Source organism: Simochromis diagramma, unplaced genomic scaffold (genome assembly GCF_900408965.1).
Source record: "Simochromis diagramma unplaced genomic scaffold, fSimDia1.1 OVJJ01000802.1, whole genome shotgun sequence".
Classification (NCBI taxonomy): domain Eukaryota; kingdom Metazoa; phylum Chordata; class Actinopteri; order Cichliformes; family Cichlidae; genus Simochromis; species Simochromis diagramma.
In genome coordinates this window covers 3529356-3556596 of record NW_024387492.1, presented here as the reverse complement: position 1 = coordinate 3556596, position 27241 = coordinate 3529356, and the positions used below count along the sequence as shown (strand labels likewise).

Genomic DNA, 27241 nt, shown 5'->3' with positions numbered 1-27241 from the left:
CGAAACTCTAAAGCTAGGGTATGTAATTCTTGGTTTCAGTGTCTTATGTAAAGGACTGCAATTTGTTGACAGACCCTGGGACTCACTTAGGTTTGCTCCCACTCTCTCAGACATAATATGGCCCCCACATGATGCTAATGTTTATGCAAAAACAACAACAAAAACAAGCCGTGTGCTCCAGTTTTGCAAAATTATTCTCCAACTCGAGTCTGTCACCTGAGGATTGTGCTAGATAAACAGCCATTATGCTTGAATTTGTTGTTTTAGACACTCCCTCTGATTAGCTATACAGTCTGTACACTTCAAGGACGTGGGCTGCTCTTTTTGACTTTTGAACGCCACACAAGGAGAAAAAACAGGGACGTTCATCTGCATTTGTTCATAAATCATCCGCTGGTGCTCTCTTAAATACATTTATGTAATGTGCCACGTCCCATTTCTTTTTGCTTTATCTGTAAGCTCAACCTCAGCATCTCAGGGGGCTTTGAGTGCAATTTGAATTTTGCGACTCTGTAAGTGTGGATTATACGAGGCTATCACCTCAGTTTCGAAAATCATCCCATAAGCTGCTAAACGTGTGTTTTTTCGGGTATAAGTCTTTTGAACACACTGGCATGACACTTGATGTAATTACACAAGCAGGCAATCTAATGCCTCCTCCATTATAAACCATAGATTAAACACTGGCTGACAGTGCTGGAGGGGGACCAAGTCAAGTGTGGCCAGCCAGCCACATTCAGTAGCAGACAGATGCTGATGTTAAATCAGCTTCGATTACCCCTGGGAAGCTGTCGGTGTGCGCATATGTGAGTGTGCCCACTGTGAACCTGTAGTGTTTATGGGCATTTTTAATGTGTGTTTTTGGTCATAATTGTGATGAGATGCGTGCAAAGCCTTCTTTGGGAAGTCCCCTCTGTCCATTCGGCAGGAAGTGCTTTTCTCTTCCCTCTGGCTGACACATCCACAACCAGACATTAAGTGATTTGTATCTGCGCCTTCAGTTCTTAAGGATGGAGTCTTTTAGCCTAAAACGCATCCCTTGGGTACTGCCGTGTTTATTATTTGTGAAGGCAGCAAACCACCATCACTGTGGCAAGCCTGAGAAAGCAGATTTATCAGATTGTCTCCATCAGAGACAGACAGAGTGAGAGTTAAGTGACAGAATTTGTTTAGTTAAGTAAACGTAGCCAAAAACAGACAATAAAAGTATATTCAATTATTAGTAAGTGTCCTACAGCTATAGCTTTAAATACCTGAGAGCTGAAAAGTATCATCCGCAAACTCAAAATGCTACATATTGAGTACTACAAACCCTTATTTTAATCTTAACAAGTGCTGAACTTCTGTTGACTGCGGTGGCGTTTGTTTCATTAGCCGTAACAGCTATCAGGCTGACCGCTGTACAGGCCGGTCAGCAAAGTCCTCGCAGGGACACATTTAGAAAACCTTGCTGTCTAAGCTGCCAAGATATTTCACATCCGTTGTTGGGTTCAGCGCTAGTAGCCTCGACACCAGATCGCAGTTCGGCTAACTAAACTGCCCTCACTTGGGTTTGGGAGCACTGTGACAAACATAGATGGGAGGTTTCATGAAAACAAAGAGATAAATACATGAAACAAAAGCAGGTGTAGCTGGCGAACAGTTTTATGGTTCCTTGTATTACAGAGAACTTGTCACAGTCGTCACATGTAAAGAAAGCTAATGCTACAGTCACACGAGGGGAAGCAGTGGTTAGATACTGCAGTATGAACAAAATTATTGCTTGTAATCTCGTTGCCTTTGAAATGGGTGCTTTGAAGGAGAGGTGCAGTTCTGTGCCGTCTTCAAAGCGTCTTTGGCGCATCACAACGGCGATCAAACAACAATGAGACAGAGTTAGTCTGCTATCAGCTTGTGATTGAATGGGGTCAAGTTGCAATCACTTTGGGATTAGATCCTATATGGTTTGCAGTGTGCTAGCAATCCATCTGAGCTTATAAATGAAACAGCGATTATTTGCAAACCCACACTGAGCTGTCTGAGAGTGATTTCAGACAATCTGACCCAAACTGCAACTGTCTGGAGACAAGTTGCCTCCCTAAAGGCGACCACTGTGATCACCCCTGCGCCTCGACAGCCTGCTAATCTGAGCGATTACTGCAAGCAAAATCCTTCACCGCAATCAGTGATTTTTACTAGTCACAACAAATGTAGTGGTTTTAAAAGTAAAATACTTAATATGTGAGGGCAGTGGAAATATAACACGACATAAACAGGAAATGCACATGGAAAGTACAACAACAGTACTTGAGTAAATGTACTTATATATCCACTGGGATATATGAACATGACTAAGCCTAAAATCAGCAAAGAAAGTGTAATCTCACCTACACAACCTCTTCCAAATCCCCTTTGCCCAGTCGCACATCTTTTAATTAACATGCCGCAAATGTCCCTGACAAGTCACTGAGGAGAGAATTGTAAGTGCCAGCTACTTATCAATCTTCTCTGGTTTAATTAAGGCTGTGCAAATTATTAGGACAGGTGTGACAGGTGTGTAGTCATGCGTGCATGACGTGTGAGAGAGTATGCTAGTGTTTGTGTGTGCTTGTGTGTGTGTGCGTGCCTTTGTTGCCTCTCCCCGGACATAATCATCTTGCAGGAACATTCTAACTGTCCCATTCACCGGCCCCGGGGCCCTTTCATCGCTCCCATGACCAAGCGGTCAATACTGCAGCACCAGCGATGTCAGTCGCCTTTGTTACAGCAAACAATCAGGAAGAGAGTGAGGTAGCCAAGCTGGATGATGCCAGAAATGACTGCAATCAGCCTCTCTCTACCTCTTTCTCCCACTTTCTCTTTCCTGGCGAAGAGCAGGTCAGAGGTCAGAGCCCCCGTGGGTTTTGTGACAGTCACCTAAATTCAATCGTTCCGTTTTTTCCCCCCACCTGCAGATGTGGCTGTGCTACAGCTATTCCGGTCTGCACCGCGGGATAAACTCTATTTACTGTTTAGAGGAGCAGGGTTGGTGATACATACTGATGTCTGCAGCCAAGTCATGCTGTCCATCATCCATCATCTGTCAGCATTTCTCTTCATTTTGAAACACACAGCTGTTTGCTTTAACCATAATGATACATATCCGTTGTTTACTTATGTATTATACATGGCCCACAACGTTTTAGAAGAAAATCCCAAAAAAACTAGCACAACGCGACAGAATTGCTTCATGCTGCGTTTGCACGAGTGTGGACTACATATTTGTGTGCTTGTGTATGTGGATCTTTCATGAGGATTTGAAATACTGCGGTATTCCCCTCCCAAAGCAGATTCCTGCCATGCTTACAACATTATCATTTAGCATTCAGCTTAAACTGACTGTAATCTGACAGAAATATGGCCTCAAATTACCAGCGCTATGAAAATGACAGAGCACAGCTGCTGTAACACTTACTGTGACAGGTTGAAGCGGTGACGATGGAGGATTTGAATTCAGATCCAAGTTTGCCGCCTTTTTAGTAGGTGGTGTTTTTTTAATGAAACCTTTTCAGAAACAATCTGATATTTTTGCTTCTGTATGTTTAGTTTTATCTGACACTGTCATTTGTTTTCTACAGGATGGTGGGCTGCACTCCTTTCCTGGTGATCTCGTACTTCTACCTGTGGTACGTTCCTCCTTTCAGTGGCAGCCGGTTCATCTGGTACCTCGGCTTCTACTGCCTCTACCAAACCCTCATCACCGTGAGTATGCACGCTCTGTCAGAACTGTGTGCATTTAAGAAATTCAGATTTATATGTGTGCGATGCTTCAGATAACTCGGAGGGACTGCGCATGCAGTACAAGAGAGATGTCAAGTTGAAACGGGAGATAAAAGCTCTGACTGATGCAGCTCACAGTCTGCAGATGACAGATTATGTAACGTACCGGTATAGACAAAACGCAGAAAACGTTGGGAATAACAAGGTTTCAAAGTGGAAATGATTACAGTCATCTCATGCAGGCTCTGACAGCCCCTCGTAGGATTTCTGCTTTGATTTGTGAGATGAGCAGCAGATTAAAACCCAGAGCGCTTAAACACCTTACCTCAAATGGGGAAGTGTAGCTATTTAAGTTCCCTTTTGTTGTGATGGTCCAAACCATTCCTCCTCCTCCTCTTTCTGTTCTGATTCTGGGGCACCCCATATAGTATGTGCTGCAGAGCATGTAGCCCACTGCAGCCACACTGTGGTGAGCTGTAACGGCATGTCATTCTAACTACTTGATAAGTATACGGTCAGTCCTGCCAGGAACCTCTTGCCGGATAAATGCTGGTTGCCACTTTTAGCCGCCCTTCATTGTCTCTGCCTGTGTGTTTGTGTGAAGTTTTCTGGGAAAGCGCAGCTGTTATCATTCACAGTCTGTAAACAGAGGTTAGAATTCAACATTTCCTTTGTTTATGCAATCAACTAATAATAGCTTTCCATCTAATTAATCAGTTTTCATTCACCTCTGTGTAGGAAAGTTTGATTCCCAAATGTGTTCGCATCCAGTAAAAGCCCCATAAATGACATGCTGTACAGGAGTGATGGCTGAAAAAAGTCCTTACAGAGTCACATTTATTTTCGTTGTGGCTATGCATACTCATTTGGCCACAGTGCTGACTGAGCCCTTGTGTAAATTACAAAGTGAAGCAGGACTTGGTTTGCTCGCCTTTTCTCTGGGAGAGGTGGTGAGAAAGGAGAAAACAGATCTGAGGTTGGCCAGCATGGAAACTGCAGAAATTGCTGTTGATATTTATATACCGTGTATATTTTTCTTCAGCATTCTCTCTGGAATATATAGATAAAAGGCATTAAGGGTGTTCCCGGTTATGAGCCAGATTTTGTTTTTAACAGTTTGACTGGACTTTAGCACAGTAGGGCTATGAGTTACATTCTTCTTTTGTATACACGGACTGTCAAAAAATGATGGACATAGCCACTGAGACATCACCCATTGTTTTAAAGCTTTGAATTTAGCATTTTGGCTGCAACAATCTTGTTTTTCTTTTGTTTTGCTTGTTTGTTTGTTTTTTTGGAGCCAGAAGACTGTGGCATGCTAAACGATCAGCTAACAAGCCTGGTTAGCCAAATACAAAAATACTAGCTTTTCACTCATCAGAATTGGGTTGTTTTCTTGGTCACACCATGTTATTTGTTAGATGATTGCACCAAATAAAATAATTTGACATAATTTAATATAGAATAATTTAAGAAAATTGCTCCAAAAGAGACCAAGAGGATCTCAGCTAACAACCTCAGTTAGCTGAGGTGAAGGCTAGCATACAGTTAGCAGCTACACTGACTCACTTAAATCTCACCTAAATAATAAGAAGTAATAAGAAGTAAAATATATTAGAGGAGTAGGAAATAAGCTTTACACATTAATAATTTCTTGTACCAGACCACAATATTTATTTCTGCTGTAATGTTGGTCATTTTAACATAGGCGGCTTAAGGGACTTTTTGAGCCAGCTTAAGTGACTATTTGAGGAAGCTTTATGGCACTTAAGTGGTTTACTTCTTCAGCCCCTTGTAAATTGTTCTTTGTTTAAATGCTAATATCAGCATGGTAATGTGCAAACATTTTTAAGGATGAAGGCAATCTTTTTAGATATAGGTATTTGGAAAAGTTAAGAGAGAGATATTTAGATTTATCTTGTAGGGACTATTAACATGCTTGCTTAGTTTTATGGCTATCTATCTATTAGATTTTGGCACATACTATGAAAAAATGTCCACCTCATGTTGGTGCCTGAGGGTAGGAAACTACTGTTGTTATGATTCGTCTTCTGGGGACCACGATCTGACCCCAAATTCGATTGTAACTGATTCAGTAGCATCAGAGACACATTTTGTTCTGGACCAAAGTATTACAACCTTCAATCTTCTAGAAATAAGCCGCTAGCAATGCTAAAAATAAAATAAAATACCTTCATTATCTTTTCCTTTCCTCAGGAGACTTGTGCAACTGTTTGCCTATCTGCTATGCAGGACTTGCATTTATTTCTGTCCACGTCTTTCTGCTCCTCTTTAGTGTTTCCATGTGCCTTATTCTGCTCTCACAATGTTCCTGAGCACGGACCAGAAGGAGAGAGACTCAGCCACTGCCTACCGTAAGTTTTAATATGCACAAAGTTCTTAATGCCTGCAGTGCTGAATTAATCTTTGCTCTAGCTTTTCATTTGCATAGCGTTTGAAGTGCTGCAACCAAGAGTTGGACCTTTGCTCGTTTGATGGCAGGAATGACAATGGAGGTCCTGGGGACACTTGTGGGTGCTGCCATCCAGGGACAGATTGTGGCCAGCGCTCACACTCTGAAACACTGCCCTACCAGCAACATGTCGGCTGGTTACCTTGGCAACAGCAGCGGGGCAGAGATCGTGAAGAGCATGGTGCACTCCAAGGAGTACCTGTCATATGCTGTAAGTATCACCGTGCCAAGCCAGGAAGCCAGGTGCGCTAAAAGTAGGGCAAAGAGTTGGTTTGAAAATAACTTCTAGTTTACCTCGGGGCTGTGGCGTGTGTGTGTGCTCAAGGCAGTTATAGAGAATATTAGAGGCTAAAAAAAAGCAGTGATGAATGAAAAGGAGGATTGTTCACAATTGGCTCCATATTTACTGTCTACAGGTTCTTTTACTTTTACCTTTTTACTCCTATGTTTACCTCGTGGGAGTGAAAGGAAACACCACTGTTTGATATCTGATCCTCGCACCCTGAGCCAGCTTCCCCCTCACCCACCACAAAGGGGGTGCTTCCCCTGGCATCACACTCCACATCTTGCCCCATTGCACTGAGGGGTCGCCACAGTCTGCCAGTCATTGGGCTTGTTTATGCCTCACCCAGAACATTTGAAGCCATCTTAGATACAATGTGCTCAATATATTAATGTCTTATTTGCAGCTTAGGTTAAAGTTGAAAAAAAAAGGGGGAAAGGGACACATTCATGTCCGCATTTCAGTTTGCAGAACTGTGAATAAACTGAGCATCCATCATGAGACTTTTTTTTTGTGAAGATGAAACAAGCCAGAGTCCAATCTGTCCAGTGTTGGATTTGGGGTTGCACCGCAGCTATTTGGGCTTCAAATGGTTCTTTTTCAATGGATTTTGGGTGAACCCTATCAGGGCAGCCCAAACCCTCTGCAGCCACCCACTAAATTCCTCCGTGGTTGCTGGTGAGGGTGGCACACCGTCTGGGCAAACTCCGTCTGCCCTCAGAAACAGGGAGTGTTTGATGTGCATAAATAATAATGAACTGCTGGGCTGAGCCGCATGGAAAAATAGCAAACAAACAGAGGTTGTTTAAGGCAGAGCAGTTCCTGTTGGTTTACAGCTTTAAATGTCTGTATTTTGGGATACGGATCTACTTGAGGTTTCTTCCTGTTCCTGCTAGTATTTGGAAAGCAAGATGTGCACGGATAGTTTGGCTCCCCGTAGACGTCGCGTCAATAAATCATGCACTGCTGAGTGATAGAATGACAAAGAATTGAAGAAAATAAAAGCCATGTAGGCTAAAAACTGGCACATTCTGTGTCGTTTGTTTCCAAAAATTGATCTATAGCATGTTAAAAAGAAAGAGTTAAATTTTTTAGGGCACTATGAATTAAAGATTGCAGAAAGTCTCAAAATAGACTGTGTTGTGTCGCCTCCATGAAACGAGATAGCTAGATGGAGACATGACTGTACGTTTCTTTCTCTCTGCAGAAGCAGGTGTACACGATAGCTGCCGGCGTTATTGGAGGAGTATTCGTCATCTGCACTGTGGTGATGTTCCTGGGTGTCAAAGAGAGAGACGGTGAGGACTTAATTTTTGTGTGATTGTGTGTTAATGAGTATTAAATTTGACCAAAAAAAAAGGTTAATCAGTTGTAATAGTTGAGATTCACTTCATGGCAAAGGTTTTAAGCAAAGATTACGCAAACATCTTCAAAGACTTTGTCAAAAATGGACAAAATCGCTCACAGATTGGAAGGTCTCAAAGGACACCAGGTTAACTTGTCATCAACTCTCCATCGGGAGAACGGTGATCAACAGTGGGTGCTTGGCAGGAAAAAGCCACTGCCCTACAAAAAACAACCCTCTTGCCTTTGTGAAGCTTGCCAACGGTCACGTGGGCAGGCTGCTTGAACAATGTTTTGCGGACAGGAATGACCAAGGTAGAACACTTTGGTTTTAAATGAGAAGCTTTATGTTAAGAGAAAAGAAAACACTTCATTCCAACCATAAGAGTCGACCCCACCTCTGAAAAATAGGGTTTTAGTAATGTTCTGCTCCGGAACGGCATCATAGAAAACGTCTGGACATCTGAACCAAATCCAAGTGATTCATAAAGCAAAAATAATGGCCTTAAGCAAACATTTCTGCCAAGGAAGGTTATTGCTTTGAAACAGTTTGAGTAGAGTTTGGACCTTGAGCCGACAGAAATGTTGTGGAAAGACTTGAAGTGAGCAGTTTAAGTGAAGAAAATCACAAACACCTGAAAGTTTAACCGGTTCTACACAGAGGAATGGACATGGATTGGAATACATCTAAATCAATGTGCAGGACTGGTCAACGGTCAGCAGAAGAATTTAGTAACTATTTTTACTGTTGTAATATTTATATAAAAAAATCAGTTAAACTTGTCCTAAAACTGTTATTCAGTGAGGCCCCCGAGGAATCAGGATTAAACCAGTTTCGCTGAGACCAAATTAGTTTTCTACCCAACATATTTCATAACTGGACTTTTGTTGCATGATACCAGTATAATAAAAAAAAAAAAAAATCTAAACCTATCTAGAAATTGATAACACAATACTTAGAGTTACTGGAATATGTAAGAACATATATACTGGGCTACGTCTCATAGATGTGATCACATTAGCTCTCATTCTCTGCTCTTTATTATAAATGACACCTCTAACTGAGACAAGCACAGTCCACTGCAATGCAGGGACAGTTCCAGTAGTTCCAGTGAGCAAATCTATCAGCTTTCCCTTGCTGGGTGTTATTTGATATACTGCTTATTCTAATTCCTCGTGTTTCAGATCCATACGCCCCGAAGACCGAGAAGCAGGTCTCTTTTCAGCAGGCCTTCGTCCTGGTGATGAGGCACGGGCCATACCTCTCTCTGACCGCTGCATTCCTCTTCATCACTGTTGCCATTCAGGTAAATTTATTGGCAGAGCACTTCTCAGTCATGACACTCGGCCTTACAGTAAATGGAGACCTTACAGCGTGGGAGAACTGCTGGCGCTCGATGATGATTTGATCAGAGTAGAAGAGCACTTACTGAAAGCTCATCGTTTTTAAGCGTGTTGTGAGTCGCGGGGCTATTGGGAGTGATACCAGCAGTGTGTTCTTGCTTTTCGTTTATCACATGTGCGCGGATGCTCACTTTTCAACCTCACTTTAACGCTGTTTAAATGATTGCAAACTTGTCCAATTTTGCATCAGATCTGGTTCTCTGTGTTTCATATATCCTCTCATCTCAGAGGAGTTATCAGCTGTCTTCTGCGAAAGCCCCAGAGCGGGAATAAATCCCGGCAAAAACACTGTCAGCAGCTTCTCCAGTCACTTTATTTGGCGCTCAGCATAGCAAGAGTGCACAGCTACAGTGCTGAATAGACAAGACTGAATATCTGAATGTTTCATCTCTGGTTTTTGCAGCTGATCCAGAGCAACTTTGTCCTCTTCTGCACTTATGCAGCCGACCTGAGGGATCATTTCCAGAATATTGTACTGACCATCCTGGTGAGTACAGCTTTTAGCACTGAAGATCTGCAACATTAACGTAACCAAATGTAACACCTTGTGCATTTTAACTACAATGTAATGTGGGGAGCTCGACTTCATCTCACATCATGTGCCACATAATCAATGTGAAGAACTTTTAACTTCAAATTTAATCCCTGAGACATCTTATTATAGAAAAAAAAGCAATGAACATGATGAAGAAATGCTGCTGTTGTAAATGAAAGAAATCTGTCAGCACAAGAGGCATAATTTGTAAAAAAAAAATAAACATGTAAAATTACAATTTAATTCAATTTAATTCAGTTTTATTTACGTAGCACCAAATCACAACAGCAGCTGCCTCAAGGAGGTTTTAATTGTAGGTAAAGAACCGACAGTGATACAGAGAAAACAAAGTCAAACAGTACCCATATGGGCAAGCATTTGGCGACAGTGGGAAGATAAAACTCCCTTTTAACAGGAAGAAATCTCAGCAGAACCCTAATTGAATTTTATATCTATTACCTACTTTGGTGTAGTATGAACCACAGGAGGAAAAGCTGTAAAATGTGTGAAAACACTGTTGAAAATCCAAAATCTGTGCAAATCTGTGTCATTTACATTTCCAAAGCCGGATTGAAGTGTTCGCGTTACTTGGTGTAAAGGATTATTATTTTTTCCAGTATTAGCACTACTTGTCATGTTATTTTAAATGTTGACCATCTTTCCTAATACTACAGGGTGGGCCATTTATACACCGTAATAACATGGGAATGGTTGGTGATATTAAAGTCCTGCAAACTCCTCAACATATAAATGGCCCACCCTGTGTTGTTTCTTTTGTAAGTTCTAAATTAACTTACAGACTAAGTCACTTTACGCTTTTGCACACGTCTGCTCAGGTATCCGCAGTAATAAGCATTCCACTGTGGCAGTGGTTTCTGCAGAGATTTGGGAAGAAGACGGCAGCTTTTTGTGGCATCACCGTGAGTAATTTGGTTTTATTTTTGTAACATTCAGCTTTGACCATCAGACTTTTTGTTTGTGCCTTCTTGTGGATGAGCTTTTAAAGTGTTTGTCTTGACCAAAGAAACAGTTTTAAGAAAGTTTGTTTTTTATGGATGTGTGTTTGTCTCTCCAGTGGATCCTGCCCTTCACACTGATGTTGGTGTTCATCCCTAACGTCATAGTGGCTTACGTTGTGGCCGTCTCCTCTGGACTCACTGTGGCTGCATCGCTCCTCCTGCCATGGTGAGACTCAACAGTTCAGATGAAACACGCTCGTCAACATAAATTAGGTGTAAATATTTGTGCTAAAATTTTAAAAGCCCTGTAGTGAACGGTCCCGTGAGCGTCCCTGCCAGCTGCTAAGTAATATAAGTTTGGTTGCCCCGCCCCTTGTTATAAAGGATTAAATAAAACTGAAATCCCCTAAGCCGCTGATATTGTTTACCTAAATTCAACCCTGCTATATGTACGCTCTGCTGTTCATTTTAATCCCCTTTTGATTTGATGCAAAATGTCATTAGTCAAGCCATTCTGTCAGAGGGCCCTGAGCGCTCACCAAGGTCATGCCACGGTCATGAAATGATGTCATTTTTAAGAATTACAGGACCCATCTACTATAAATCTTCCATACCATCACAGAGCCCCGGCAACGCCAGAGGTATCACTACATCTGTTTTCCAGTCGTTGCTAAGGCCCTCGCCTCTCCTCACTCATCTCTTTTCCCCTCCCTTTAAAAACCTAAATTACAGCCTCCTGAGGGGGGCCTGTTTATTTTGGAAGGGGCTGATTGTTTATCCTGTCCCGCCCGCTGCTCATCATCTAATCGTGTTATTAGCTCTGTAATTTTGGCCCACTGGTATATCAGAGCTCTGATCTCACATCACTGCACACTGGCATCCTGACTGCATGTGTGAGATAACTTAAGTAAGAGCACAAGGGAGGTCTCGGCGCGTATCAGCTTAAAGTTTTACCATGGCTCACTGTGATGTTGAACTTTTATGACAAACGACACATGCTCATTCAGCTCTGCACGCCTGTTTTTGTGCTTCAATCCAGGTCGATGCTGCCAGATGTGGTGGATGACTTCAGGCTGGCCAACCCCTACTGTAAAGGCCACGAAGCCATCTTTTACTCCTTCTATGTCTTCTTCACCAAATTTGCCTCTGGGATTTCCCTGGGAGTGTCCACCCTCTGCCTGGAGTAAGTCTGCATTACTGTTACACATGCATGATTAACTCAAGCGCTGCGCGATATTCTACGTCTGCACTTAGCATGTCATGATACCTCACCGAAATGCATTAACCCCTGGTGCGATGCATAATTCATCACACGAAAGGTGTCGAGTTTTGCTCATCTGCAGGGCTGCACAGTGCGGCCTGATGCTCATTTCCTCTCACGCATTTTAACAGAGCCTCTCCGTCATTGCTTGTAGGTTTGCAGGATACGACACAGGCGCCTGCAAGCAGCCTCCCCCAGTGGTGTACACCCTGAAGCTGCTGATCGGCGCCGCCCCAGTGGCCTTCATCGTCACGGGCTTAATGATCCTGCTCCTCTATCCCATCACTGAAGATGTACGGCTTAGGAATAAAGTCTGCCTGGAGGAGCTAAGGTGAGAAAGAAACTTGTAACCTTTGACCTCTATACTGACGTTTGAAGTGTATAGGAGAAAACTGACTGGACTCAAACGCTGTATTTGAAACCAGTGTCTCTGTGTCTCTCACATAGGAAACAAAGCATCGGCTCCAGAACAGTGGAAGATCCGAGTAACGTGTGACCTAAACGTCGAATGGAGTGAAGACGCGAAGCCACGGATTCCAGTAATGCGTCTGGGAAGTTGCTCATTAGTGTACATTACACTGCTAAATAGATTTAATGTAAACATTTTTGTTTCATTTTCACATGTACTGTACAGTCATACTGGATATATATAAATATATGAGATTACTTAATTTATATAAATGAATGTATAGAGTTATTTGCTGTGTTTAGCTCTACAACACTGTTATTTATTTATAATATATGATTCCAAAAGGTTTGATGATATGAGATGAATAAATGTTGTAGAGAGTGCTTTTTGTAATGGTTGTTTTGGGGGATCTTTACCGAGGAGGTGGTGCGGTGGAAAATAACAGACGAAGAAGCACTACATATACAAATTTAATTTTCAGAAAGCTCCCCAAGCATTCCTTTCTTTGGACATTCAAAACAAACCACAGCGGTCCTAACAGCAGGGTATGACCATGAGAGAAAAGTTACTGTTGACTGTTGCCCCCTCTAGTGGTCACATGGGTTTTCCTGAACGTGTTAAAATTCTAGCAGGATGGAAAATCCTTTGGGTCTCTCGTAGACAGAACATTTGAGATGTTAAAGTGCTAAACTTGACATTTTAAGTGTAAAACCTGAATTTCATACATCTACTTCTGCTTCAAAAAAAAAAAAAAAGACCATTAGCCTCCATTTGTTCATATAAGACGTCAGAACAATCAGAAACATGTCCCAAACATATCTAAAACGTACTCGCCGCTGTTGCTGGACTGCTAATCAGCACGTCCTGCTTCAGCAAAAACATGAACTGCACAGGTTTTGTTTTTTTAAAAGAAGAAAATGTAAACAATGCATGGAGTGCATTGAGCATCTCTTGTCAAACGGCTGTCATTTCGACACACACAAGAGTAATTTTGTCATACAGCTGCGGTCCATTTGACAGTCGAATACATCATGGTAACAGAGGGACATTGTTTTGTGAGTCCATATATTGAACTGTGCGTTAGGAGTGGCTACACGGAGGCCTCTGTGGTTGTGTTGGGGCTTTGGCTGGGGGCTGGACTGGATGGGCAAGAGTTCTCTGGACTCCCGGGAGTCCGCAGGGTTGATTTCCGCTTCCCGTTCCGCACCGTGAGCTCCTCCTTGGGCTTAAATGTCAGAGGCACAAAGCCATCTGCATCCGCCACAAGTACAACCCACAACGGTCCTGGAGAAAAACAAAAACAAAACGACAATTAGGACTTTTTGACTTAGTATGGTTTTCTAAATGTCAGTGTAGTTTAGAAACTAGTTTGTGCGACCTACATTTTGGTGGTCTCAGTTTAGGAAAGCCAGTCTTTGCTACAGCAGCAACAAAACACTATGCACATTAAATGGTAGTAAGCTGCTTTTGTTTAAGACCTTATAATCTGACTTAGGCTTTTAATCACTTCCAATTATAGCTCACGCACGCTATCGGAAGAACAATGCCACCACAAGTTGCCTGAAATTACAACTGACTGCAATAAATAAGGTTTCTTATAAAGTACAGAGCAATCTGAGGGGGATGCCTTCATGGTGAATAAAGCCAGCAAGAGCATACAGATCTTAACATTTAGTCAGTGACTTGCAGTTGACCCCACTTGAGGACCAGAAGAAATTTCCTCAGAGTGATTTTAGTTAATTAACCCTTTACACCCAGTGTCACAACACGGTTAATCGCACATGAAAAACAACAGATGAGGCTTTTGCACAAAGGCAGCTTAGGTACTGCTTTACATTAAGGGAAATGCCACTTAAAATGCACAAACAACAGAAAACAAGTAGCAGAGGACACGTGCTATTTGCTATACTTTGTTACTGTTGACCTACTGATGCCAAATCCAATTTTGTGAACATACCATACATCATCTCCACGATGGTAAGGTTGAAGAGGTCTTGGAGCGCACGCAGACACAGTTTCCCGTCGCACAGCAGCACCGGCCTCCGCTCGTCAATAAAAACATTTTCTGACAACTGCTTCTGCGTGAGCACAAAGAAAGGCAATGTGATGGAAAGAGACATGCTCGTGGCTATTATTATGTTAAAAAATGCAATATTCTTATTTAACAGACTTTAATTAAACACCGTACTTTAAATGTGTGCGCTCACGTCACATTGAACTGATTTTAAGTTCTTTAGCTGTCTTGTCTTAGCGTCTGTAGCAAGATTATTATTCCCACGCACTGAACAATACAAACAGTGTAGATGATTTATGATATATTTATAATAGGCTATCAAACATAACACGTAAAACTGTACCTGGCATGTGACATTGACATACGGGGGTTCGCTGGCATTAGGGTAGACACTTGGGGCCTTTTTGCCATTCTGAGTGTAATCTCTGATTTCTGTCAGGCACTGCTGCACTTCTGCAAAGCGTGTAAAAAGTCTTTCCATGTTGTAAACGAGCTGCTCCAGTGCGCGCTCCTTGGCCTTGCCGGGAGTCTTTTCAGGCATAGGCAGCGTCGGCTCTGTGTGCATCTTGTCAGATGGTTCGAAGCGAGGAGAACTGGCTCGGCTGGAATCTCTGCTGACCTGTCCGGCCACCGCCAGGCTGGCCATGCGGCTGACGTGGTCCATGTCAAAGTTTTCCACTGTAACTGAAGAGGCACTGGACGGGGCTCTGTCTGATAAGTCCACAGAGCTGGTGATGGGGCTGTGCTCGCTGCTTCTCACCTCCTCGACCAATCTTCGCCTGTTCCCCGGTGAGCAAACTACCCCCCTTCCAGGCAGTATCAAGTCTTTTATCCCTGGGCGCTCTCTGTCATCCTTTGACAGGTGCTCTGAGTGCCTCCTAATCCCTGTGCAGAAATTAGAGGTGGACTCATGGCTCTGAGCAGAGGAGGATGGTATGATAGGAGACATAGGCGACTCTCCATCGTAGATCAACTCTTTGGCTATGAGATGAAGAATATATTTGTCAGTGTTAGCAGATGGGAGGAAGGCGGGGTCGTTGGACTTCTGGCGACCCACCATCAACAGTAAAATCTTATCGCTGAGGAAACAGACTCCTTTGGGTCTCTCGTTCTGCTGCAGAGAGATCTGCTGTATGTTTGGCATCGTGGAGGCTGTGATGCAGTACACAAGAACCATGTTGCATGTGTTTGATGCAACAGCAACTGTGGAACCACGGGGATCAAAAGCCACAATGTCTGGGACCAAAATCCCTGGAATGCTGACTTTACGAGTGGTGGTGACCTTTCGCTCATAGGTAACCAGAATGAGGTGCGAGGAGTCCTGCCCGGAGCCTGTTACAGTGTCCCTGCGACGCAAGTGGATAAGGGGGCTGGGGTCAGAGCGACGGTGTCTCGCCAGAAGATGGGTAATATCAAGAGGACCTGAGCTAGGGATGTAGGACCTTTCCGATTCGAAGGATCTTCTCCTCGAATCCAGAAGGCTGTCATCATCTGACATGTGAGAGCCATGGCCGTGCAGGGCCTCTGTCTCTGCTGGCAAGTCGAACGCTATGCCAGAATTTAACCCACATAATTTATCCAGCGGCAGCTCCGTAGCCACAGCTACTTGAGCTTCCCCGGTGGCCTCAATGGCACAGATATAGCCTCCCACGTCAAAGATGGGACAGAAGGAACAGGCCACCAGACTCTTTTGGATGTCATTCCAGATGTAGGAGTGAAGGGCACTGCCTATAGCCACCACCAGGCGTGTGCCATCCTTAGTCCAGCATGCACAGTGGATGAGTCCACTACCTTTGATATCTGCTTTGATTCTTCTGTTGTCCACCCTGACAGAAAACAGCACAGAGGTGTCTCTCTTAGTCAGCACAGCAAGAATGTCCAGTTTAGGGTGCCAAACGCAGCCTTGTGAAAGCAAGGGGAAAGGCTCGCTCATCTCACAGGTCTGCGTGCACAGCAGCTTGTTCTGTTCAAGAGCACTGAGCTGCAGTTGCCACACGGTAACATGCTTCTTGTGCTGCACAGCCAGCAAGGCGGGAGAATCAGAGCAGCACAGGGGGCCCCAGAAGAGTCCGAAGACATGCTCAAACTGCCCGATGACGTTTGTGTCGCCAAACTTCACGTCGCCGTTGATAAAGTAGAGAGATGTTAGGCAGACTTGCTTGCCATCTGTCCAAGCAATCCCATGCACAGGGTGGATGGCTTGGTGCAGTGTGTTGAGACCTGTCCTGAGCAGCTTTTGCCTTACCAAGATCCATCCTGGCAGGTATGAAGAAGCTTATCCAAAGAGAAAAAGAAAAAGAAAACAAAAGAGTCACAGCGTTAACATTGATAATAGAGTCCTGTATGTCTTCTAAATGGGTCTTGACGACGAGTGGCTATTGCTACCTATGCAGATTAAGAATAGCAAAAGCCTCTCTTGTGTCTCCTTCCAAGTACATGCTTTAATCCCTCTGTGCCTGAGGCAGTGGTGACGAACACCTATAGCTGCTTACGCCTGATGACCTTAACAACACACAGGCCCTTTAGGACCTAAGGGTATTAACATTAGTATGTGTTGACTAAGAGTGTCTCATTAAAGTATTTGTCTTTTTAGACTCTGACATGATTACAAAAAGTACATTAAGTCTTCAAATACACGTCATCAGAGAAAGAAAACTGTAACAGACTTAAAATGTAAACACCATTTTAACACTGGAGCACATTAAACACAATCAGATTCTTCAGAAAACAGATTTACTGTGTGGATTGATTACTGCACATCAGCTTAAAACGCGTAGACACAAACCACGAAACGGAGAAATGCTCATTAATTCAATTAATAAACATTGGAAATCACTAGCGAGATTAACTTGCTGCTTCCCTTTAAAAAAATATATCGCGCAAACAGATAATTAAAGCTAGATTCGACACAAACATGAGTTTTAAAGCTCAGCATACCTTACAAAACTAAAAACATGTTCCAAGGAGCTCGTATAAAACAGTGAACATTAACTCTCATGTCAGCAAACTCACGTTTTACCGGTTAAAAATCGTCTCCAACGTTTCTTAGTAAATGACACGGAAGCAAAACTACTCGACAGTTTCGGTGCATTGTGGGAGACGTAGTTCGCTTTTAACAAGCGCTCTAGTTTTATATAGCCCGAATTAATAAAAAAAAAATTGGCTTACTTAGAGGGACTTGATAAACTTAATAAAGACTATGACAAACCAGAAAATGAAAATTCAACTGACATTAGACACTCGAGCTTTATCTCACCTCCAGGGGTCTGCAGGGCTGAAGACGACGTACGTAGTGGGGTTGTAGATCTCTACGCTGCCTCCCTGCGAAGTGGAAAATATCTTGGCTGTCTCACGGTTGGCTGTAGCTACGGCGGGTGGGTGAATGCCTGGTTTCTGTCGCTAAAGCCCGACTTGTAGCTGCAAAAGGGTAGAACTGGCTCTAAGAAAAAAAGCTTTGTCGGCTGTATGCTTTATAGCTAATATTTGAAGTAGCACAACCATGGGCGTGGAGGTCGAGACGATATCTCCCGGTGATGGTAAGCGGATTTATTCGCCCCTGTGTGCTTTGATGAGGGTTGGTGGTGCTGGTGTTGTCGGGGCACGGTAGTTCCCCGGAATGCCATTCAGATATTTTTAAATATTTAATTTTTTTTTGTGTCAAGATTAATATTAAGATGTGTGCGACGCGAGTGAATATATCCAGTAGATATTTAGCAATTAACGGTAGTATGCTGCGGCTTTACCCTGTTTTGATTTTAGTTTAGTTTCTTCTTTTACAGTTTAAAATCACTGACGCCTGCACGGCATCTTTCTAGAACTCTCCATCCTGTGAAGTCAAACTCCGTCCAGTGTTTTAAAATTGAGCATTAGCTCTCAAAATAATCGACACATAGGCACGTAGGGAAACATTTGAAGAGTTACTCATGTGTAAGCAGTCAGTCAGCTCAAGAGTGAAAGACACCAAATCTAGGGCTGGGTAAGGCAGACTACAGTGTCCTTATAGGCACTGCTAAATTAAAGTGCATCTGATAGCTAATTACTCTACTATTTCTATTACTATGTAGGAAAAAAAATGCCTGCAGGCTAAAGTTACAGCATGAGGATGACAGATGCATATCTCACTTTAGTATGTCCGAAAGTGTAAAGAGGGTGCAACAGTACTGGCATCAGCACCCCACCAGACTGAACCTTGCATTTGCTAATGAGACTGCCAGTCCAATTACAAGATTAACCTGCCAGCCTCAGAGAGTATACAAACACACACTAACACTTGTTTTTTCTCTCTTTCATTAACAGGAAGAACATTTCCAAAGAAAGGCCAAACATGTGTTGTTCATTACATAGGTAACTTCCTTTCTCTTTCTTCTCTCTCTCTCCCCCCCTTTTTTCATTCTCTGCATTTTTTTCTGTCTTGGAGTCCATAGGGGGAAATATGTGCACAACACACCAAGCTTTCAAAATATGCAAAATGCTCGTAACATTGTGTAACTGAGTGTTGGTTACACTTGCAAGTTGCCGACAGAACCAGAAAATACTGATTTATTTTTTTTTGTTTTAGGGTGTGCTGACATGCACATATTCATTCAAATGGGCATGCCCTGTTTTTCCTGTTTGTGTCTTGTCAGATTGCCAAGTTTTTAGGTGGGACAGTAAGACGCTGAGACTTTTGGGAAATGAATTTGGGTTGCTCTATGGCCTCGGGTTAGCAGACCACACAACTAGGTCAGACAGAAAGTAAATAAACCTCGCTGGCATCTCGTCTGTTGACTGTCTGAGTATCACATGGTTATTATGTGGTTATAAATGCAATTGTACACACTCTGGCTATGGTCTGTGTAGTAAAGAGGGTTGGTTTCGAGTTTGTAAGTATTTATTTATTTTTATTGAACGTACACGTCCATGTAGTTCCATCTTGTAGCTTTGGGACATTTTCATCATTTGAAATGAGTTAATGGGATTTTCCTAATCTATTGTAATACTGGCTGTATATCTTGATTGACCTATGCATAGTGTTTAACCTTATGTGAAAATTGCAGCTTTGTTTGACTAGTGTGTGTGTGTGTGTGTGTCATTAGAGACAAAACGATCCACAACAACTATGCCCTATACTGTACCTTATACTAGGATGTTGTGCTGTAAACTCTTCTGGGGAAAGTTGGATTTGCCTTTAAGCCTAATTTCAGGTATCCCATTTTTTTGGCTGCTGCCTTATTTCCATTGAGTCGCCTAGTGGATGGATCTGCATGTTTGATGCAACCCTTCCATATATCTGCTTCAGTCTGGCCCTGTAAGTAGACTAGCTGGTGATCCCTCGAGGCTTTGTTTGTGTCTGGAACCGGGGATCCTTCATATGTCAGGCGAATGTAATCTTAATTTATACGTCTCAAATTGTGAAGCTAGGCTCTTGAGATGTGCCACATAGCATTCTAGAGTAAGGGTTTGATTGACACTTGGTGTCTCTGCTCCCCTCTACTGTTGAATACGCAGTTATGAACATGGGTGGATGGATATATTGTTACAATATTGAAAGCCAAAAATTAATTAAAAATTCATTCATTTGCCTGGTCCTGTTGCACTGCTCTATGCGTGAAACTCGTAATCGGACACACTGGAGGCTGAGCGGCCAGTCTCATGTCCATGCCAAGAATGGTAGAATTTGCCCAGTTCTGGTCCCTTGTTTCATTCGATTCGTGCATCAGAGTTTTGGGATTTAAAGGTGTCTAAACTTTGGGTTCTGGTGAGGTTGTTGACGTTTAGGTAATGCATCAAAACCCAGGATTATATAAAGAGCTTCCCAATACTAGGACAAATAAAGTATTTCTAATCTTAAAGTAAGAATAATTTAGATCTGCAAATAATGCAGACCTTCTCTCGCTGTGAGCAAGAATTAAACATAGGGGATGAAAATGAGCACAATAGGTCCCCTTTAAGTTTTAAACTCCATCAAGACCGCACCACCTCTGCTGGATTGCACATATAAAAAAGCTTTTCCTTTTTCTGCTTTATTTCCTTTCTCCGTGTTGTTACCTGTTGCATTTTTTTATTTATAAGAGGGACAAATGTAAAGAATCCTGTCTGCAAAATCTACAAATGGTAAATCGACTGGGAATTACATGGTGCCTCTCTACTCAATTTGAGCACTCAAAGCACTTTCTATTACAAATCTCATCCTAATCCCATATGCATCCATTGCTTTTATCCATACCTAACCACTTTACTACACATTCACGCTTCCATGAATGCATCAGGGGAAACTCAGAGTTCTGTATTTTGCCCAAGGATACTTTGACACTTGGACTGTAGGAGCTGGTGATGGACAGCCAGCTCTACCACTTGAGCCATAGCCACCCCCAACAATTAGCATGGGTACTCTTCTTTTTGTTACATTCGTCACCCATTTCATTGAGGTACTCCCCATCTTTTGTTTGTCTTTTTGTTTCGATTTACACTAACTTACTCATAAGATGCTTATACTTATTGGAATACAACTCAAAAATACATAGTTGAGCCAAACTGAGGCTTCAATAAAGGAACGCCAAAAGAGCTATAAATACAGTTTTGTATAAATGCAGGAAGTGCATTTGCAAAATATGTTTAAGGGTAGAGCTGAACTTGGTGATGAACACATGAAATTGGCTAAGAATGTGGTTTATGTAGATAATCTGGGAGTATTTGTGTTGTAATCTGCAGAATTGATATAATGTGTTCCTCACATCAAGGTTTTTATGGACTCATAAACAAGTCTCCGATCCTATAGTGAGGGAGGAGGGTTTTTTTAATTCCTTGCTGAACTGTTATTATGTTAACCCAGTTAAATTTGATACATCGGTTCAACTAGTTTCAGGTAGTTATCAAGGGATTTGTAAGAAACTGAGGCAGGGAAGTTTTAAGATTATACTTCACAGTTTCAGTGCCCCAGAGGACAAGTGTTTTAATTAAAAGCTACACGACAAGATTAGCTGACACTCTGAAAAAAAGATAATGTTTGTAATACAGGTTGGTGTGGATTTGTAACATAAGTCAGCTGGCTCTCGGTGCAGAAACACAGACTGTACCCTGAACTCCACTCCACCCTCCCCTGGTGTTTTCCAGATAGCAAAGGCAAACAGTAAGAGTAAGGAGAGAGAGTGATTTCCCAATACATATTGGGATATGAAGCCACTCTGCTGGAGAGGCTTTCTCACGCATTCTCTTAATGCTGTGCAATTTTTGACTCTCACTTTCACCTCTGGGATTTTGAATATGCAGATGCACACATGCCAGAAGCACACAGACGCTCAGATATGCGAGCGACCTTCCTCTCACTCTGGTGAAAGTTGTAGCCACCCAAATTAGCAGAGTGGTCGTTGATGGCTCAGACCTCCAATAATTTATCCTGTCTTGCATTCTTGTTTCTCTCATGGCTGACTGCAAGTCTGCTCACAGAGTGGCAGCTCTGTCAGCTGCAGTCCTGCAGTCTGAAGCTCATTTTGCTGCAAGAGGAAAATTAAAGCAGATCTGATGTCAGTCAACATGAGACAACAAAAGTAGCTCATGCCGGTTTTAAGTTTGATGAAGTATGGCACTAAGCTACGAAGATGAATGGCATTGTAGCCTCTTTTGACATGAAGCTCGTGCTGCATGTGATGTCATTCCTAAATGTGGACATCATACCTTACCATGTTTGTCCTCCAGACTTTAGCATAAAACAGACAGAAACTGAGACCTCGCGGTTCTACGTGTTTGACCCAGAAATAGATCAAGCTGTGTGTCAGAAGATGCCAAAGTCTTCCTCCATGGGAGAGTGGTTGTTCATATAGTTGAGCAAACAATGGGAGGCTGATGTCCAGCTCCAAGATTAGTAGAAAGGCTTCTGCTGAAAATCATTGACTATTGGGTTGTCTGAGTGCTTCACAGGCTTTTTGCAACTTGTGTTATGAACATGGATCGAATATCTATGCAGTACCTACTTGGCAGGCAAGACTGGAGGAAAAGTGATATTCGAGCACATTATTATTTATCAAGTGAACTACTAGGCTCCACTAAAGATCTAGGACACTCCATATCTAGTTAGAAAAAAGCTCTTTTTGCACTTAATGATAGTATTAGAGTGACTTTTAAGTCATGGCTGAGGATTACTTTCAGGCTCCGGTGTCAACTTTACTCATATGCCCTATCCCAGTTGCTTGGCTATAGAAATGAAGAATGATGAAGACTCTTGTTATTAAGGTGTCTGTGCCCGCAGGTGTGAAACACAGCAGACATGTAAGTCACATACTCAGATAGCTTTACACACATCTCATTTCATCTACATTTGAGCCAAGGGGCTTGCTGTGTTGGCAGCCATCCTAGACAGGGGTTAAGACAGGATAAGGTAAACAAAGTAAAAATAGCCCCACCCCTGTGTGGAATGGCTTTTTACAGCGATAGCTAGCCACTACCAAGTGTAGGCTTCTCACAAGGAGAGCCTAGGAGCCAACCTCAGAAGGGACAGGCTTGGCTGTATTTTTGCAAAGACCTCACCCATGCTCGGCTGTACAAATAGTGATAATAGAGCAGTGATACGAGTGTGGTTTAGTTAGCAGTTTGGGATTTTGCTATGGCTATCTCTGTGATCTCCAGGAAACAGATTATTATAGAATATTAACACAGGGTCCAATGTGTTGCAATTCATAGTCCACGGCCTGGTCCTCGTTTAGCCTTGTCCCATGCTGGCCTCCCCTGGTGAAGGGTGTGGTCTGGCAGGGGCAGACACCTAGCTGCCTGTGTGAAATGAGCTATCTGTGTCCAGACTGGAGCCCGACTGATATATTGATGATATTTTGAGGATGTGTATTGATTGAGCCTCTGCCTTGTTTTTGTAAATTTTCACTTTACAACGGAGGGCGGGGGGCCAGCACCAGAGGCCGGCCCACTTTCCATTGGGATGGCCCTCCCGGCCAGGAAGGACACACTGAGCATGAGTGTGTTTGTTTTGTCTGCGTTCTGTTGTGTCACAGTCCATCGATGTTTTACACATCAGCCGTAAAAACACGGTGGGGTATTGTCGTCACCCCACTGGGTGGGTGGGCGGCGTGAACACAGAAGTTTGTCAATGCGATAACTTGAGAACGACTCAATGGAGGCGCATCGGTGCATCTAATAAAAATTTCAGGGCTGGTTGAACCTCGACCTCAGGGCCAAGGTCAGAGGTTAAGTTTTCTTAAAATCTTGTGACTGGGATAACTCCAGAATGAAGCTGTGGCAGGGCGTGGTTCGTGGCACGGCTGTGGGGGAGGCTGACACACCTGAGCTCGATCAGCTCATCACGCCTCCCCTATATTAAACGTGCCGGGACCTGAGGTTGGGGTTTGTTGTTGTTGTTGTGTGTGGCTGTCAACTAAAAAGCTCCGGCTGTGTCTAAGAAGCGACATCCGGAATAAAGAAGTGTGTTAAGAGTGAAATATGTGGTTCGGTCTATCATTCCTGTCACAGAGGAATTGCAGGATTTTGATACCGTGGTTGCATCTACTATAAATATCAGACAACTTCAAATCTCAGTGACCTCTAGGTCAGAGATCAAGTTTTCTGAAAATCTTGTGAATGTGATGAGTTGAGAAAAAGGTGACGTACGATTTTGAAATTGATACTGTACTATATATACACTACCAAACAAATTGATACCCACTAGGAAGCTGAGGGGTAGCACTGGCAGCCACCAGTATTTTTTATTTTCCATCTTTGAGTTTGGAGTGAACTGAAACCAGTTACAACAGATGCAGGACAATGAATTGGGGTTCATCCTGAACGCTCTATCACATGGCTGAGATAGACAGGTAATCTCTGATTAATCTAACAAACAGTTTTGCTATATGTGGGGGGAAACCGAAGCACATAGAGGAAACCCGCATAGGCTTAGGGAGGACATGCAAACTGCACAGAGACAGCCCCAACCTGCAGGAGTATGCACTGCTGTAAAAATGCATTTCAGTTTAGCTGAAATGCATTTTCTGTGTCAGGGTTTTTCTTCAGTGTGCAGCCAACTGCTGCTAGAAACTCAAACGACTTTTCTGCAAGAAGGTTTTGTGTTTCTGCTACTCGAATGCCCTGCAGCAGGTGGTATTTACCAGGGGGTGTGAACCTGATGACTCCGCAGCTGGACCTGGCCCAGCCCGCTCATATCTGGGCTACTGGACTTCTTGGAAATGATGGACCTTCTAAGTTTAGTGGGGGAATGAAAGTGGAGAAGGAGTACAGTACCAACTTTCATATGACTGGATGAGCAAGACACTGTAACTAGACTTCAGCTAACACCAGCTTTAAATGCCAAGTATTCACACTATGACATAGAGATAAAATAATGTACCAGAACAACCTCCAAAGTGATAGCGGATCATTATTATTATTTTTTTATTATTTAATTTATTTATGTAAAAACGAAACCTTTTAATCTGTATTTCTAGAGGATGGAGGACAAAATATTATTATTATTAAAATCTTCTTATATTAAATATGTTAATTACTTGAAATAAAACACATTATTATATTGGTTGGTAATGCACAGCATTGCATTATATTGTATAATCTCTGAATCTCCAATCTCAGTTATTTGAACTTTGTTTGCAGTTACAAGTTTCCTGTTCCACAACAATAGATTGTGCAGAGAAAATAACAAACACCATTAAGTTGCTGCTGTTGCTTTTTTCTGGCCGCCAACGGTTCCCAAAGTTCACGACTTTTCAGAGTAAAAGAACAGGGATTGAGATTGTGGCTAATGCCACAGCAACAACAGCCCTGTCATGCCTGAATGGTCAGTCATTGTTCTGAAGGAGCTGAGTCCCGCTTTGCCTTTGTTACCCCTTTCTCTCGCTGTGGTCTACATACAGTTAAGCAATGGCCTAGTTAACTTTAAAAATAATCCACTAAACCAGGCCAGTTCTTCCTGATTCACATTTCCTCTGTTCATTTGAGAAGTTGAAACAGACCCAAGAAGTCCCACCAGAAAAATTCCTGGTTATTGCAGCAGCTAACTATGCCCATGCACTTTTGATTTTTGAGTTTATTTTGCCTCTAAATTTTGTTTTCATATGTTTTTTTGGCAGGTATGTTGCAGAACGGGAAAAAGTTCGACTCCTCTCGAGACAGGAACAAGCCCTTCAAGTTCAAGATTGGACATAGCGAGGTCATTAAAGGCTGGGAAGAAGGAGTAGCACAGGTAAGAGAGGAAGGTTGAGGCCCTGCTTGTTTTGTCTTTTAGTATTAAGCAGTACGTTATGCATTCCATGTTCTAAGTACATATTGAACTTCATTTATTCATTTATACTGCCAGGTTTTAATTGATCCTACCTAACAGTTAGTTGCAATTCTGAAGGTGCTCTCATACAGTGAACAGGTGCACCACTGCAGTTGTTTGTTTTTTAAATTGTGCTTAGATGCACTGCAGTGGTCAGCAACAATGAGAGGGAGGCTGTAAAACAGATTCTACTGTAGCTATTGGAGTTCAGATCGGTTCAGCTGTAACACATTCCTTCCTTCAGCTCTTGTATGATAATGGCAGCCACAGAAAATACACAGTTACAGAGTTTTCAGTTAGAGAAAACAGATGAATGAGGACAAATGGAGTCACAGCATCAACAGCAACAGCAGTCTGACATTACTTATTTTCTGCAGTTGTGTATGTAATGCTGAGTAGCTGACTTGATTGCTGTCCGCTTGAAAGTGGTCTTTTACAGCTGCAGTGAGTAGAAACCAAGATCTGTTATGAAAGGAGAATAAACTACGCAGTTTCTCATATTTTACTTGTGGTCGGGCCTCTTGGTAAAGTACGCAAACAAAAGCCCTGAGTTCCGAATATCTGCTTGTGTTTCAGGTTCCTGGTATTATGTTTGCCTGCCAACTGTCACACTGTTATTGTTTACAGGGACACTTGAATAGGGTATTAATTTACAAGTCAAAAAGTGTTTTGTGTTCTGTGACAAGGGACTTTTCGGGCGTAGGCGTAAAGTACAAGAAAATGCACATAAATACTCAGTGTGTTCTGCTGTCCCCTCCCCTCTCCTCTCCTGTGCTGCAGATGAGCCTGGGCCAGAGGGCTAAAATCACCTGCACACCGGATATGGCTTATGGAACAACAGGCCACCCCGGAGTCATCCCACCAAACGCAACCCTTATTTTTGATGTGGAGCTGCTTAAGCTGGAGTGACGCTTGGGGTAGAAGGCAAAGGCAGAAGGCTAATGGGGCTGCATTCACCATAACCCACAACCGGGAGACCATACCCGACTGTTGCCTCTCACAGCCACCCGCTCTTATGTTTCTCTGTTTTCACAGCCTTCGTCTTTTTCTTCAGTTAGGTATTTAAACGCATCTTCTGCTTCGTTGCCATCGTTTTGAGCTAGATGCTGCAAGAAAATGTTCATGTCGTACAAGACTCTTATACACACACACACGTTTTGGTTTGTTTGTTATACATGCTTGTTTTGTTGAACTTCATTTAATGTTGTAAATTTTGTTGATCCCTGTTCTCTTTGAAAAGCCGTACTACATTGCAATCAAAACATATATTGCCTTACAGTTTGAACAGCGGAGTTGAGGGTACATAGGTTAAAAGTACAATGTCTGCTCTGTATATTTACTGGGCATTATATACCACTGTCTGCATCGCCACTTTGAAAAAAGGCTTGTCCTGCTGAATGCTCTGAATGATGTTGCTGTGTTTGGTATATTTTATAATCCTTGTGAACATGCAAGTGTAACCTATAAAATCAAACCCAATCAATACTGTACAGAAGTCTTTAAGAGCCATTGCTACTATGACAGTTTATTGACCAACTCTTGAATAAAGTGGCATGCGCTATGTTAAAAA

General features: G+C 42.6%; 3 protein-coding genes across 4 annotated transcripts in view; 2 read left to right on the top strand and 1 right to left on the bottom strand.

The window, feature by feature from the left end:
* mfsd2b (major facilitator superfamily domain containing 2B) overlaps positions 1–13176 on the top strand; it is an 18406-nt gene extending 5230 nt beyond the window's left edge. Inside the window, exons 5-15 of the mRNA XM_040017349.1 lie at positions 3597–3720; positions 6035–6113; positions 6241–6422; positions 7702–7792; positions 9024–9145; positions 9646–9729; positions 10614–10697; positions 10853–10962; positions 11776–11919; positions 12152–12328; positions 12445–13176. Of these exons, the coding sequence (XP_039873283.1) occupies positions 3597–3720; positions 6035–6113; positions 6241–6422; positions 7702–7792; positions 9024–9145; positions 9646–9729; positions 10614–10697; positions 10853–10962; positions 11776–11919; positions 12152–12328; positions 12445–12493 (1246 nt within the window). The 3' untranslated portion in view covers positions 12494–13176. The remainder of the gene's footprint in view (positions 1–3596; positions 3721–6034; positions 6114–6240; positions 6423–7701; positions 7793–9023; positions 9146–9645; positions 9730–10613; positions 10698–10852; positions 10963–11775; positions 11920–12151; positions 12329–12444) is intronic.
* LOC120725515 (WD repeat and coiled coil containing) lies at positions 12861–17653 on the bottom strand. The gene is made up of 5 exons (XM_040018503.1): positions 17629–17653; positions 17440–17583; positions 14764–16694; positions 14364–14484; positions 12861–13690 (listed from the first exon to the last, which is right to left on the bottom strand). The coding sequence occupies exons 1-5, from the start codon at positions 17651–17653 to the stop codon at positions 13497–13499; spliced, it is 2415 nt and encodes an 804-aa protein (XP_039874437.1). The 3' UTR covers positions 12861–13496.
* On the top strand, positions 17601–27241 carry fkbp1b (FKBP prolyl isomerase 1B). 2 transcript variants are annotated; one of them, XM_040017350.1, is made up of 4 exons: positions 17601–17956; positions 18717–18764; positions 25481–25593; positions 26452–27241. In XM_040017350.1, the coding sequence occupies exons 1-4, from the start codon at positions 17920–17922 to the stop codon at positions 26578–26580; spliced, it is 327 nt and encodes a 108-aa protein (XP_039873284.1). In that variant the 5' UTR covers positions 17601–17919; the 3' UTR covers positions 26581–27241. The 2 variants fall into 2 exon arrangements, with proteins under 2 accessions (XP_039873284.1, XP_039873285.1); XM_040017351.1 differs by lacking the exons at positions 17601–17956; positions 18717–18764 and adding an exon at positions 18822–19282.